This window comes from Rhinoderma darwinii, chromosome 11 (genome assembly GCF_050947455.1).
Source record: "Rhinoderma darwinii isolate aRhiDar2 chromosome 11, aRhiDar2.hap1, whole genome shotgun sequence".
In the NCBI taxonomy this organism is placed as follows: Eukaryota; Metazoa; Chordata; class Amphibia; order Anura; family Rhinodermatidae; genus Rhinoderma; species Rhinoderma darwinii.
The window spans coordinates 8,664,898-8,681,254 of NC_134697.1; the positions used below are offsets into that span (position 1 = coordinate 8,664,898).

A 16,357-nucleotide genomic window follows, 5' to 3' on the forward strand; every position below is an offset into this window, starting at 1 on the left:
GGAATTCCTTGTGCAATTAAAACAACATGTTAACTGTATTCTGCGGGTTTTTTCTATATTTTGCTACTTTTACAAGTAAAAACCTAAGTGTAAAAAAGAAAATTTATCGCCAAATGTCGCAAAATTCCAAGAGCCATAACTTTCTTATTTTTCCGTCGATTAAGTGGTCTGAGGGCTTATTTTTTGCGGGATAAGCTGTAGTTTTTAATGATACCATCTTGGTGTACATGCGATGTTTTGATCACTTTTAATTTCATTTTTTGTGGGAGATGAGGTGACCAAAAAATTGAGATATTGGCGTTTAGAATTTTTTTTTACGGCGTTCACCGTGCGGGTTAAATAATGATATATTGTAATAGTTCAGACTTTTACGGACGCGGCGATACCAGTTATGTGTATTTTTTTTTTTTTACTATGCTCTACGGGGAAAATGGGAAAAGGGGGGTTTTTTGAACTTCTAATATTTTTTTTACACAAAAAAAAGACTTTATTTAACTCATTTTTACTTTTTTTATTAGTCCCCCTAGGGAACTTCAACCAGCGATCGCTTGCACGATATACTGCAATACTAATGTATTGCAGTAAATCGTGATTCTGACAGGCATCTATTAAGCCCTGCCGGAGGCACGGCTTAATAGGTGCACAAAGATGGCGGACCTGGGGGCCTTCATTAGGCCCCCAGGCAGCCATAGCAACCATCGATTGCGATGCGGGCGGGCGCGATAAGCTGTTGGAGGGGGTCGCCCCCTCTTTCTAACGATTTAAATGCTGCGGTCGCTATTGACCGCAGCATTTAACGAGTTAAACGAGCTGACACCCGCATCGTATGGAGCGGGTTCACTCCGTGAGCCCATTTCATATTTCCCCTACCCGACTTTGGCGTATGGATACGTCAATTTCGGGAAGGGGTTAAATAGAATCTGTCACTAGTTTAGCAACGCCCAATCTCCCAGCTAATTTAATGGGCGCTGTCACACTGATAATAATAGTGAAAATTGTGTCCCAAAACTTTTATTATTTTAGAACTTTTTTCTAAATATGCAAATGAGGCTATACTAGACAAGTGGGTGTCACCACCACCGATTCTCCGGAGGTGGAGCTTCCTCACAGCCTCGGACGCTGTCCTATCAGCATGAAGCTGCTTCACACAGTGTGAGAGACTGAGGCTGGAGGGAAGGGGGGTCACTTCAAACAGCCATACCTCGGGCTGTGGACCACCTAGAACAGCGGTTCTGGTGGCACATGAAAGAGGAGATTCTAATCTTTCAAATGCCACCAGAATTCTAGCTGTGGAACAACCGGAGGTATCAACAGTTGAAAACTTAGTCGTGAATGAAAGCTGTATACTATATGATCACGCTGTGTTGCTGGGCAGGGAAGGGGGAGAATCTGTATGCTGATTGGACAGCGTCATACAGAAAACATAACACCGCCAAGAGTGAAAAGAAAGAGTCACCTCCTATTTGGCAAGTATAGGTAAATTAGCGTATTAAGAAAAATGCTCATAACTTTGCAAATAATAAACGTTTTTGAAAAAAAATTACACTGTAGTTATCAGCATCATAGCGCCTATTAGATTAGTTAGGAGATAGGGAATTAATAAACTAGTGACAGATCCTCTTTAACTAAATGGTTGTGTGTAGGGAAGAAGAGAGTCTGGGGAACATACCACAAAATAGAGGTCCGATCACTAAAAGTATCAAATAAAATGATACAGTAGGCACATAATATCACATACATATAATAATATAAAATTAACACCATTACATCATTATAATATATACTAATGAGAGCTAACCACCAGTGGCGTATCCTCATAAGGGCGGTTCAGGTGGCCGCCCAGGGCCCAAGAATCCCAGGGGGCCCATGACGTTTATGGGCCGGGCGGCATGGGACCCCTCTTGCCAGGTGGCTTTGCTAGCACTGGAGGGGGCAGATACAAATGAATACTATAGGCTGCAGGCCACATCAGGCCTGCAGCCTATAAGATGCTGAGAAGACTCCCTGTGCAGGCCGGCGTGATAACGTTACTGCATCACGCTGGTCTGCGAATGCATCTTGCCCCGAGAATTGTGCAACACGGGGCAAGGTAAGTACAATATATATTTTTTTGGTGGGTTGGCTATGTGGCAATATACAGGGGGGATTGCTGTGTAGCACTATCTACAAGCGAGGCTGTGTGGCACTATATACAAAGGAGGGGGGCTGTATGGCACTATAAATAAGCGAGGGGGCTGTGTGGCACTATATACAAGGGAGGGGGCTGTGTGGCACTATATACAAGGGAAGGGTGTTGTGTGGCACTATATTCAAGGGAGGGGGCTGTGTGGCACTATATACAAGGGAGGGGGCTGTGTGGCACTATATACAAGGGAGGGGGCTGTGTGCCACTATAAATAAGCAAGGGGGCTATGTGGCACTATATACAAGGGAGGGGGCTGTGTGGCACGATATACAAGGAAGGGGGGCTGTGTAGCACTATATACAAGGGAGGGGGCTGTGTGGCACTATATACAAGGGAAGGGTGTTGTGTGACACTATATTCAAGGGAGGGGGCTGTGTGGCACTATATACAAGGGAGGGGGCTGTGTGGCACTATATACAAGGGAGGGGGCTGTGTGCCACTATAAATAAGCAAGGGGGCTATGTGGCACTATATACAAGGGAGGGGGCTGTGTGGCACGATATACAAGGAAGGGGGGCTGTGTAGCACTATGTACAAGGGAGGGGGCTGTGTGGCACTATATACAAGGGAAGGGTGCTGTGTGGCACTATATACAAGGAAAGGGGGCTGTGTGGCACTATATACAATGGAAGGGGGCTGTGTGGCACTATATAATAGGGAGGGGGCTGGGTGCCACTATATACAAGAGGGGGAGGGCTGTGTGGTGCTACCTACAGGAGGGTTTGTGTGGCGCTATCTACAGGGGGTCTGTGTGGCGCTATCTACAGGGGGTCTCTGTGGCGCTATCTACAGGGGGTCTGTGTGGCACTATCTACAGGGGGTCTGTGCGGCGCGATCTACAGGGGGGTCTGTGCGGCGCTATCTACAGGGGTCTGTGTGGCACTATCTACGGGGGTCTGTGCGGCGCTATCTACAGGGGGTATGTGCGGCACTATCTACAGGGGGTCTGTGCGGCGCTATCTACAGGGGTCTGTGTGGCGCTACCTACAGGGGTCTGTGTGGCGCTATCTACAGGGGGTGATGTGTGGCACTATCCACAGTTGGTCTATGTGGCGCTATCTGCAGGGATCTGTGTGTCTCTATCTACAGGGGGGCTATGTGGCGCTATCTACATCGGGGACTGTGTGTGGCACTATCTACAGGGGGAGGATGTGTCCCTGCACAGTGTGAAACGGTCAGTATATAGGGATACAGCCCTTTGAGAAGGGATATTACAGTAATATTATGACTAACGCTAAACCCTTCCATGTAAAAATGTGTGATGTAGTAAATGTAGGAAGTTGGCAAATTTAGTTTAATCTGGGTGGAGAGGGAAGTATGCAAATTTTGTCATCTCTTCTGGGCACCAATGCAATTAGAAACCCCCATTACAAATCTCCCATCCGCAAGGAACAAAACCTGTCTAGTAAATTGTGCCAAATCTATTATTCCATCTGAATCATTTTGATAAATTTAGCACAATTTGCAGAATTAAATTTTCTAGGCATTTTACACTATTGATAAATCTACCATTGTATTTTGTGGCCAAGCCAACAACCCAATACAGCGAAGAAGAAACGGTTCTGTACAGTGTGGATGATAAATGTTCTGTGCAGTGTGGATGATAATTGTTCTGTGCAGTGTGGATGATAAATGTTCTGTGCAGTGTGGATGATAAATGTTCTGTGCAGTGTGGATGATAAATGTTCTGTGCAGTGTGGATGATAAATGTTCTGTGCAGTGTGGATGATAAATGTTCTGTGGAGTGTGGATGATAAATGTTCTGTGCAGTGTGGATGATAATTGTTCTGTGCAGTGTGGATGATAAATGTTCTGTGCAGTGTGGATGATAAATGTTCTGTGCAGTGTGGATGATAAATGTTCTGTGCAGTGTGGATGATAAATGTTCTGTGCAGTGTGGATGATAAATGTTCTGTGGAGTGTGGATGATAAATGTTCTGTGCAGTGTGGATGATAATTGTTCTGTGCAGTGTGGATGATAAATGTTCTGTGCAGTGTGGATGATAAATGTTCTGTGCAGTGTGGATGATAAATGTTCTGTGCAGTGTGGATGATAAATGTTCTGTGCAGTGTGGATGATAAATGTTCTGTGCAGTGTGGATGATAAATGTTCTGTGCTGTGTGGATGATAAATGTTCTCTGCAGTGTGGATGATAAATGTTCTGTGCAGTGTGGATGATAAATGTTCTGTGCAGTGTGGATGATAAATGTTCTGTGCAGTGTGGATGAGAAATGTCCTGTACAGTGTGGATGAGAAATGTTCTGTGCAGTGTGGATGATAAATGTTCTGTGCAGTGTGGATGATAAATGTTCTGTGCAGTGTGGATGATAAATGTTCTGTGCAGTGTGGATGATAAATGTTCTGTACAGTGTGGATGAGAAATGTTCTGTGCAGTGTGGATGAGAAATGTTCTGTGCAGTGTGGATGATAAATGTTCTGTACAGTGTGGATGATAAATGTTCTGTGCAGTGTGGATGATAAATGTTCTGTACAGTGTGGATGATAAATGTTCTGTATATTGTGGATGACCAGTAAATATTCTGTGCAGTGTGAATGATAAATGTTCTGTGCAGTGTGGATGATAAATGTTCTGTGCAGTGTGGATGATGAGTAAATGTTTTGTGCAGTGTGGATGATAAATGTTCTATGCAGTGTGGATGAATAGTAAATGTTCTGTGCAGTGTGGATGATAAGTAAATGTTCTGTGCAGTGTGGATGATAAGTAAATGTTCTGTGCAGTGTGGATGATAAATGTTCTGTACAGTGTGGATGATAAATGTTCTGTGCAGTGTGGATGATAAATGTTCTGTGCAGTGTGGATGAATAGTAAATGTTCTGTGCAGTGTGGATGATAAATGTTCTGTACAGTGTGGATGATAAATATTCTGTGCAGTGTGGATGATAAATGTTCTGTACAGTGTTGATGATAAATGTTCTGTGCAGTGTGGATGATAAATGTGCTGTGCAGTGTGGATGATAAGTAAATGTTTTGTGCAGTGAGGATGATAAGTAAATGTTCTGTGCAGTGTGGATGATAAATGTTCTGTGCAGTGTGGATGATAAATGTTCTGTGCAGTGTGGATGATAAATGTTCTGTACAGTGTGGATGATAAATGTTCTGTGCAGTGTGGATGATAAATGTTCTGTGCAGTGTGGATGATAAGTAAATGTTCTCTGCAGTGTGGATGATAAATTTTCTGTGCAGTGTGGATGATAAATGTTCTGTGCAGTGTGGATGATAAGTAAATGTTCTCTGCAGTGTGGATGATAAATGTTCTCTGCAGTGTGGATGATAAATGTTCTGTGCAGTGTGGATGATAAATGTTCTGTGCAGTGTGGATGATAAGTAAATGTTCTCTGCAGTGTGGATGATAAATGTTCTCTGCAGTGTGGATGATAAATGTTCTGTGCAGTGTGGATGATAAATGTTCTCTGCAGTGTGGATGATAAATGTTCTGTGCAGTGTGGATGATAAATGTTCTGTACAGTGTGGATGATCAGTAAATGTTCTGTACAGTGTGGATGATAAATGTTCTGTGCAGTGTGGATGATAAATGTTCTCTGCAGTGTGGATGATAAATGTTCTCTGCAGTGTGGATGATAAATGTTCTGTACAGTGTGGATGATAAATGTTCTGTACAGTGTGGATGATAAATGTTCTGTACAGTGTGGATGATAAATGTTCTGTACAGTGTGGATGATCAATAAATGTTCTGTGCAGTGTGGATGATAAAGGTTCTGTACAGTGTGGATGATAAAGGTTCTGTACAGTGTGGATGATAAAGGTTCTGTACAGTGTGGATGATAAAGGTTCTGTACAGTGTGGATGATAAATATACTGTACAGTGTGGATGATAAATGTTCTGTACAATGTGGATGATCAATAAATGTTCTGTACAGTGTGGATGATAAAGGTTCTGTACAGTGTGGATGATAAAGGTTCTGTACAGTGTGGATGATAAAGGTTCTGTACAGTGTGGATGATAAAGATTCTGTGCAGTGTGGATGATAAATGTTCTGTACAGTGTGGATGATCAATAAATGTTCTGTACAGTGTGGATGATAAAGGTTCTGTACAGTGTGGATGATAAAGGTTCTGTACAGTGTGGATGATAAAGGTTCTGTACAGTGTGGATGATAAAGGTTCTGTGCAGTGTGGATGATAAGTAAATGTTCTGTGCCGTGTGGATGATAAATGTTCTGTGCAGTGTGGATGATAAATGTTCTCTGCAGTGTGGATGATAAATATACTGTACAGTGTGGATGATAAATGTTCTGTACAGTGTGGATGATCAATAAATGTTCTGTGCAGTATGGATGAGCAGTGTGGTTGAGAAATGTTCTGTGCAGTGTGGATGATAAATGTTCTGTGCAGTGTGGATGATAATTGTTCTGTGCAGTGTGGATGATAAATGTTCTGTACAGTGTGGATGATAAATGTTCTGTGCAGTGTGGATGATAAATGTTCTGTGGAGTGTGGATGATAAATGTTCTGTACAGTGTGGATGATAAATGTTCTGTGCAGTGTGGATGATAAATGTTCTGTGCAGTGTGGATGATAAATGTTCTGTACAGTGTGGATGATCAGTAAATGTTCTGTACAGTATGGATGATAAATGTTCTGTGCAGTGTGGATGATAAATGTTCTGTGCAGTGTGGATGATAAATGTTCTCTGCAGTGTGGATGATAAATGTTCTGTACAGTGTGGATGATAAATGTTCTGTACAGTGTGGATGATAAATGTTCTGTACAGTGTGGATGATAAATGTTCTGTACAGTGTGGATGATAAATGTTCTGTACAGTGTGGATGATAAATGCTCTGTGCAGTGTGGATGATAAATGTTCTGTGCAGTGTGGATGATAAATGTTCTGTACAGTGTGGATGATCAATAAATGTTCTGTACAGTGTGGATGATAAAGGTTCTGTACAGTGTGGATGATAAAGGTTCTGTACAGTGTGGATGATAAAGGTTCTGTACAGTGTGGATGATAAATATACTGTACAGTGTGGATGATAAATGTTCTGTACAGTGTGGATGATCAATAAATGTTCTGTACAGTGTGGATGATAAAGGTTTTGTACAGTGTGGATGATAAAAGTTCTGTACAGTGTGGATGATAAAGGTTCTGTACAGTGTGGATGATAAAGGTTCTGTACAGTGTGGATGATAAAGGTTCTGTGCAGTGTGGATGATAAGTAAATGTTCTGTGCCGTGTGGATGATAAATGTTCTGTGCAGTGTGGATGATAAATGTTCTGTGCAGTGTGGATGATAAATGTTCTGTGCAGTATGGATGATAAATGTTCTGTGCAGTGTGGATGATAAATGTTCTGTGCAGTGTGGATGATAAATGTTCTGTGCAGTGTGGATGATAAATGTTCTCTGCAGTGTGGATGATAAATGTTCTGTACAGTGTGGATGATAAATGTTCTGTGCAGTGTGGATGAATAGTAAATGTTCTGTGCCGTGTGGATGATAAATGTTCTGTGCAGTGTCGATGATAAATGTTCTGTGCAGTGTGGATGAATAGTAAATGTTCTGTGCAGTGTGGATGATAAAGGTTCTGTGCAGTGTCGATGATAAATGTTCTGTGCAGTGTGGATGATAAATGTTCTGTGCAGTGTGGATGAATAGTAAATGTTCTGTGCCGTGTGGATGATAAATGTTCTGTGCAGTGTCGATGATAAATGTTCTGTGCAGTGTGGATGAATAGTAAATGTTCTGTGCAGTGTGGATGATAAAGGTTCTGTGCAGTGTCGATGATAAATGTTCTGTGCAGTGTGGATGATAAATGTTCTGTGCAGTGTGGATGATAAATGTTCTGTGCAGTGTGGATGATAAATGTTCTGTGCAGTGTGGATGATAAATGTTCTGTATATTGTGGATGATCAGTAAATGTTCTGTGCAGTGTTGCCGAGTAACATGTATTGTGCATTATTGCTCGTGGCTTTGTGCGTTAAATAAGTTGTACTGTGCTAATTTCACCGTGCAGTGTTACTAAGGTCCTGGTCACATGGCATTCATTAGCAATTTTTGTTTTTTTTCTATATTTAATGAGCAGGGCCTGAAAAGAGATGGGGGACGCCCCTGGGCAAAATGGTGGGGCCTCCATTTCACCACTAAGACCAGGACCCTACCTGACCCCCTTGAGCAGCACATATATAGGGGAGATGGCCGCACATGCATGTCGCCTTCTCCACTGAATTCTATGGCAGTTTTAGGGCATGACCACACATGGCGGAATTCCTCCGCAACTGTCCGCATCAATGCCGCACCTAATCCGGGTTGCGGATTACGGCTGCGGATCTGCACAAAATGTGCAGAAAATTGATGCGGACTGGCCGCTGCGGACTGCAGGAAAAGTGCTTCCCTTCTCCCTATCAGTGCAGGATAGAGAGAAGGGACAGCACTTTCCCTAGTGAAAGTAAAAGAAATTCATACTTACCGCCCGTTGTCTTGATGACGCGTCCCTCCTTCGGCATCCAGCCCGACCTCCCTGGATGACGCGCCAGTCCATGTGACCGCTGCAGCCTGTGCTTGGCCTGTGATTGGCTGCAGCCGTCACTTCCACTGAAACGTCATCCTGGGAGGCCGGACTGGAGACAGACACAGGGAGTTCTCGGTAAGTATGAACTTATATGTTTTTTTACAGATACATGTATATTGGGATCGGTAGTCACTGTCCCGGGTGCAGAAACAGTTACTGCCGATCGCTTAACTCTTTCAGCACCCTGGACAGTGACTATTTACTGACGTCTCCTAGCAACGCTCCCGTCATTACGGGAGCCCCATTGACTTCCTCAGTCTGGCTGTAGACCTAGAAATACATAGGTCCAGCCAGAATGAAGAAATGTCATGTTAAAAAACCAATACGCTCCGCACCACACATAACATGTGCATGACAGCTGCGGACTTCATTGCGGAACTTAGAATCTCCATTGAAGTCAATGGAGAAATTCCGCCATGAGTCCGCAACCAGTCCGCCACTGCTCCGCAACAGACAGAGCATGCTGCGGACACCACATTCCGCTCCGCAGCCTATGCTCCGCAGCGGAATTGTACGCATCGTGTAAACGAACACTGCGAAATTAAAGTGAAAGTCAATGGAGAAACGGCTCCGCTGCGGATTAACGCTGCGGAGTGTCCGCAGCGGAATTTAAGTGAAAATCCGCCATGTGTGAACCCGCCCTTAGAGGTGGTCGTGTCAGCGACTTCAAAACAGAGATCCACCCACATGCATGGTCACCCCTATAAAAAATAGGGGCATAGTGTCCCCCAAAATATTGCCATATACATTGTGCCCTCATTAGTAGTGCCACACTTTGTAAGTAGCAGAGGCCACCAGGGTCCCCAAGAAGGTGGAGGCTCCAGGGGCCCGTGCCCCTTATGCCCTCCCTATAATCCGGCCCTATTTATACAGTAAGTGGTCAGGAAGATTTCATTTTGATATATCTTTCTCCCTGGACACAGCTTGAGTCTTTCCTTAATGACCGGAACTTGTTTTCTGTAGAGTCTCCATCTCTGGATAAAAGATAGGGGGGTCCTAGCAACGATCCCCCTATATGAGATCTATATGGATTCTTATCTAATCAATCACTTTAATCATCAAACTTGCATTTTTGGTGCGATATTTGTGTAGTTTTAGACATTACCTACAGCTCCCAAACTAAAGTACTGTATGCATCCGTCCAGGCAGCCGAAAGGCCGGACTTATCTAGGCAGAGATGGGGCATAAAATGTCCAGTATTTGGGATTCAGATGCTGGGGCCATTCTCTAATGCGCCGCCCATTACTATTAGTTACACCCCACCTAAGTAATTGAAATCACAAATAGTATATATTACCCCTCTTCATTACATACAAAAATGCATACAGACCCCAGACAACTCCTCCTTAAAAAAAACAGACCCCAGACCAGACTCATAGATAAATACAGACCCGAGACCAGACCCGTAAATAAAGACCCCAGACCAGACCCCTAAATAAATACAGACACCAGACCCCTAGATAAATACAGACCCCAGACCAAATTCCTAAATGAAAATAGACTTAAGACCAGACCCCTAAATAAATACAGACACCAGACCCCTAAATAAATACAGACCCCCAGACCAGACCCCCTAAATAAATACAGACACCAGACCCCTAAATAAATACAGACCCCCAGACCAGACCCCCTAAATAAATACAGACACCAGACCCCATAAATAAATACAAACCCCAGAGTAGACCCCTAAATAAATACAGACCCCAGACCAAATTCCTAAATGAAAACAGACCAGACCAGACCCCCTACATAAATACAGACACCAGACCCCTAAAAAAAATACAGACCCCAGACCAGACCCCTAAATAAATACAGACCCCAGACCAGACCCCTAAATAAATACAGACCCCAGACCAGACCCCTAAATAAATACAGACCCCAGACCAGACCCCTAAATAAATACAGACCAAAGACCAGACCCCTAATTAAATAGACACCAGACCCCTAAATAAATACAGACCCCATTGGCAAGAGTGGCTATTCTGTATGTGTGAACGAAGCCTAAACTGCTGTAAAAGGTCGCGCTTGTAAATGCCATAAAACCTGTGATATCAGAAGCGCCATGATCGTACCTCCTCCAGATGCACCAGGAAGGTGACATTCTGCCCGCTCTGCACCCCCAGTTTGCCATCACTAGTGGTCAGCTGCAATCCTTGTGGAGCTTTCCCGTAGCACTCCTGCGGCTTGGCGGAGTACTGCTCTCGTAAACCATCGGTGCAGTTATTGGACACAATTCTGCGATATCTGTAAAATCCCAACAGAAATATCACATTAGTCTGATATTATAAAACAACCTGAGAACCACACACACTGTATAATATTCTATATAAGTATCTGCCTCTGATGTCATATAGAAAAGTACGTAGAGCGGCTGGTAATAACTGATCAAATATTCTATCTCATCTAATATATTACAGGGTATATCCATTTTACAGTTTACATATAGAATTAATCTACATAACTTTTAATTTCAGACCGTATTATACTCCAGAGCAGCATTCACCATTCTACTGGTTGTTATTTGAAACACTAAGGCCTCATGCACACGACCGTGTTTTTGCGTCCGCAATTCAACCGCAAATCCACGGGTAAATTGCGGACCCATTCATTTCTATGGGCCCATACACACTATCCGTGTTTTCACGGCTCTCCGCATGTCCGCACATCCGTGCCGCAGAAACTACGGACATGTCCTATTATGGGCCGCAAATGCGGTGCGGACATGCCAATAGAAGTCAATGGGCCCGTGGAAATTGCGGATACACCGCCGTGTGTCATCCGCAGTTTTGCGGATTTGCGGAAGTGTTGCTAGGCGACGACCGGGAATGAGTTCTGTCGTCATCATGTTTTACCTAGGCTTTTTATTTTTCATCCGCATTTTGCGGATTACATACGGATGAACTGCGGAGGACATACGGATGAACTGCGGATGACATTTCACGGAACACGGTCCTGGAATTTGCGGACCAGAAAAACACTACGGTCGTGTGCATGAGGCCTAAGTAATCATGTTGTCAGACAAAGCCCACATTGCTTAACTGAGATCTTATGATGGAAGGTGGTAGTTTCTTAGTTTCACCTACATCTGATAACTGTACATTGTCTGGTGTAAAGACAACCAATTCTAGGATGCAAATAACCAGAACAAACTCTGATGATAAAGAATAGTGAGACCAGCTCTGGAGTATAATACAGGATGTAACTCAGGATCAGTACAGGACAAGTAATGTAATGTATGTACACAGTGACTCCACCAGCAGAATAGTGAGTGCAGCTCTGGAGTATAATACAGGATGTAACTCAGGATCAGTACAGGATAAGTAATGTAATGTATGTACACAGTGACTCCACCAGCAGAATAGTGAGTGCAGCTCTGGAGTATAATACAGGATGTAACTCAGTATCAGTACAGGATAAGTAATGTAATGTATGTACACAGTGACTCCACCAGCAGAATAGTGAGTGCAGCTCTGGAGTATAATACAGGATGTAACTCAGTATCAGTACAGGATAAGTAATGTAATGTATGTACACAGTGACTCCACCAGCAGAATAGTGAGTGCAGCTCTGGAGTATAATACAGGATGTAACTCAGTATCAGTACAGGATAAGTAATGTAATGTATGTACACAGTGACTCCACCAGCAGAATAGTGAGTGCAGCTCTGGAGTATAATACAGGATGTAACTCAGGAACAGTACAGGATAAGTAATGTAATGTATGTACACAGTGACACCACCAGCAGAATAGTGAGTGCAGCTCTGGAGTATAATACAGGATGTAACTCAGTATCAGTACAGGAGAAGTAATGTAATGCATGTACAAAGTGACTCCACCAGCAGAATAGTGAGTGCAGCTCTGGAGTATAATACAGGATGTAACATAGGATCAGTACAGGATAAGTAATGCAATGTATGTACACAGTAACTCCACCAGCAGAATAGTGAGTGCAGCTCTGGAGTATAATACAGGATGTAACTCAGGATCAGTACAGGATATGTAATGTAATGTATGTACACAGTGACTCCACCAGCAGAATAGTGAGTGAAGCTCTGGAGTATAATACAGGATGTAACTCAGGATCAGTACAGAATGAAATAAGTAATGTAATGTATGTACACAGTGACTCCACCAGCAGAATAGTGAGTGCAGCTCTGGAGAATAATGCAGGATGTAACTGAGGATCAGTACAGGATAAGTAATGTAATGTATGTACACAGTGACTCCATCAGCAGAATAGTGAGTGCAACTCTGGAGTATAATACAGAATGTAAATTCACACGTTGCGGTTTTGTCGCAGATTTTGTTGCGGTCTTGACGCAGATCTCCCCCTTTTGAATTGCAAAATGTAAAATCTGCACTGAAAAACTGCGTCAGATCCGCGACGTGTGAAGTCAGCCTTACTCAGGATCAGCACAGGATAAGTAATGTAATGTATGTACACAGTGACTCCACCAGCAGAATAGAGAGTGCAGCTCTGGAGTATAATACAGGATATAAATTTAGGATCAGTACAGTATAAGTAATATAATGTATGTACACAGTGACTCCACCAGCAGAATAGTGAGTGCAGCTCTGGAGTATAATACAGGATATAAATTTAGGATCAGTACAGTATAAGTAATATAATGTATGTACACATTGACTCAACTTTTTGTAAATAATAATGTGTGATTGCTGATGGTTTCCATGGTTTTTTTTTACAATGCATAAATCTACAGTAAATATATCTTTAAAAAAAGTAAAAAAGCAGTAATAAATTATATACAGTAATGTAACAATACTGGATGTTCTTTAGCAGATTTATAGAAAATGTGGAGCCTCCAGTAAGAAATCTTACCCACTGCTCCTGAGAAAGCTCTGCCCCTGACTACAGTCCTTTGAGATGGATGATGGGTTAAACCAAAAAGCTGGAGTGCATTGGTTCTTTCCTTGTCTCTCATAGCCATAGTCACTAAAAAAATATATATATATAGAGTTATTACAGATGACTAAAATATATTTTCTCCTCACAAAATACATGTACATTTGCATATCAGCCATAATATCCAGAAAATATATTCTTGAATTTGAACAGCCCTATCTGCTAAACGGTTCCGGATCATCAGATCTTCTGGATTATGAGATGGCCATAGATAATTACATAAAACCAACTTGTAGAACAGAGAACCTCAGGAAAAAGCCTAAAAACAAATCATAATACAAAAAAGTCTTATATCATATAATATTTTAATCAGAGGTATTAACTTATTAGTTCTTTTTGTTCAGTCTTCTGCTTCTGGTCTTGTGAAATTCCACATTATATTGCATTTCTGTGATAAAAAACAGATTCATCTTCAGCTTCATAGCCAAAACCAAGGTAGTGTCATGATGAGCCCCGAAAGGTTTTACTCCAGATAACGATATGATAATTTATGCCGGAGCACAACGTTTTTCCTTCATTGGGCAGGTGGCCCAAATTATGAGGAAGAACAGACCCCGACCATTATCACCCATCCAGCAAATATATCATTCAACACCAACTATTCTCCTGGCATCACCTGAACCTACGTTCTGCCAGAGGGTGAAATATAATTCACTCTAAAAAATATCCCATGACGTGTGCCACTCTTGGCATTGTGCATGACAATCCCAGACTTGTGTCCAACTGGTCAACCATGCAAACCCAATGAAAGAAGCTCTTGAGCAGTGGGGTACATAGAACAGATGGGTCCCCATAGCAAACATCAAAAGGGGCCACAATTATGGCATCGTGTTTTTCCACCCAGTACAGAAAGGCCTGGTATTTGTTTACGGAAAAAAGTTAGAGGTCCAGCACAGAAAATCAAAAAAATCCCTGGAGAGAACGCCTACGCGTTTCAAACTTTTCAGTTCTTAATCATTAATCAGCTATGACTAAGAACTGAAAAGTTCGAAACACATAGGCGTTCTCTCCAGGGATTTTTTAATTTCTTGCTTTAATTTTGACTTAAACAGTTTTGTATTTTTTCACATCATATCATGTGCTGGACCTCTAACTTTTTTCCTTGGATTTCTACCTACTCCCGACGTAGCTCTCTTGCCCGTGCACCGAATAATCATGGAATGTGGCGTCTTTACTTCGAATGAGTGATGAGCGGACCAATTTTTCTTGTATATTTTTTACTTGATATTTGTTTACCCCTTCACCCATTTACTTGACCGTTGACCCCTCGGTTAGGAATAATGCAGTTTCCCTGGAGTCCCTTACAAGTTCTTGGACTTAGTAGCAGAGAAGTCAGGAACAACCAGCACTGGATAGGGCCCCTACCCCCAATGGCCTCATAGTAGCTGCATGGTTTGCCTATATGGTATGTACGCCCTTGCTCCTGAGGAACATTTCTTGAGATGACCGTAGGTGGTATCCATCAGTAGAATAGAGGTTGCATAACTAAGTATGATTATACTCAAAAAGTTGTCATTGAAATGGCCAAACCCATTAACTATTAGAGGTGGCTATAATCTTTTGCCCATATAGTGTCTAAGGTCCATATCCCATTAGGGTGTGTGAACTTATATCATTTTTACTCCATTCTTCATCCATTCTCATATTTTACTGGCGATCAACAAAGCGTGAGGTTTTGTGAGACCCGTCAGGCTGCGGACAATACCAAGTTATTTTCTAGTCTTTACATTGATTTAAATATTTGCTAACGCTTTCTTAAAACGTGCCTGCGGGCGACACAGTGATTAAAAACTCTTCACTAACTCTACTTTACAGAATGAAAGAGTCACATTCATATTTCACAAAATTAAAAACAACATTTGTGTCTCCCCTTAAGGATGAACTCATGTTCATTAGCGACTCTTAAACGTATATTAAACTGAACAGCGCTCCCCAGTCGATATTCCTGCAACTTCATGGTCTTAAAGGGCAACGAATGAAGAGAATGAAAATAAGCAGTGAGCTTTAGGCAGCCCGCTGATTTGCACATTTTCCTATTATAGTATCTTCGGTGGTAGAGCCGCCATCGTTGGGGGATGACAGAACGCCGAGGTGAGGGCAGAGAACCACAACAGTCATTGCTGTGTTGTACGCATTTGGTTTCAATGTACCAATTGTAGGTGACCAGGCAACCGCCGGATCAAGGTCATTGGTAGTTTGGAAGCCCAAGTAGCTATGTGCCCCAGGACTGGCGACCCTGGGGTGCCCTAACTCACCCTGACCCTGGGGTGCCACTGAGTGATGGCACATTTGCACGCACTCGTCTTTCACACTATCTGAGCACAACACCTTTTTTCTCCCGGCCTTTTGGCTGGGAGATGAGGAATTGTTTATACCTGGCGGATGTCCAGGCTGTATCACAGCGCACATCCACTTATTTCATTTTGTTTTTCACTGTGTTTTTGTCACGTTTGTCACAGGATTCTTGGATGTGGCGCACTTTTGGGACCCTTCTAAGGTCTAGGAGAAAATGTGTGGCCTGTTGGTTCAATTCCCCCCCCCCCCAACCCGGCCTCCCTTCGGAGGGGAGGTGTAAACCAGATACAGGCTCCAAGGTGGACACTGGGTGGCAGCACCTGGTTAAGAGAACGCACGACTCAGGCTTTCAATAAAAGAAAAGTAACAGTCTACAGTGCTATTCTTGCCATAAAAAAATAT

General features: G+C 42.7%; 1 protein-coding gene across 1 annotated transcript in view; it reads right to left on the reverse strand.

The window, feature by feature from the left end:
- SORCS3 (sortilin related VPS10 domain containing receptor 3) overlaps positions 1-16,357 on the reverse strand; it is a 550,689-nt gene that overhangs the window by 44,727 nt on the left and 489,605 nt on the right. Inside the window, exons 17-18 of the mRNA XM_075842847.1 lie at positions 13,577-13,690; positions 10,809-10,980 (exon numbers count right to left, since the gene is read on the reverse strand). Coding sequence (XP_075698962.1) covers positions 10,809-10,980; positions 13,577-13,690 — 286 coding nt within the window. The remainder of the gene's footprint in view (positions 1-10,808; positions 10,981-13,576; positions 13,691-16,357) is intronic.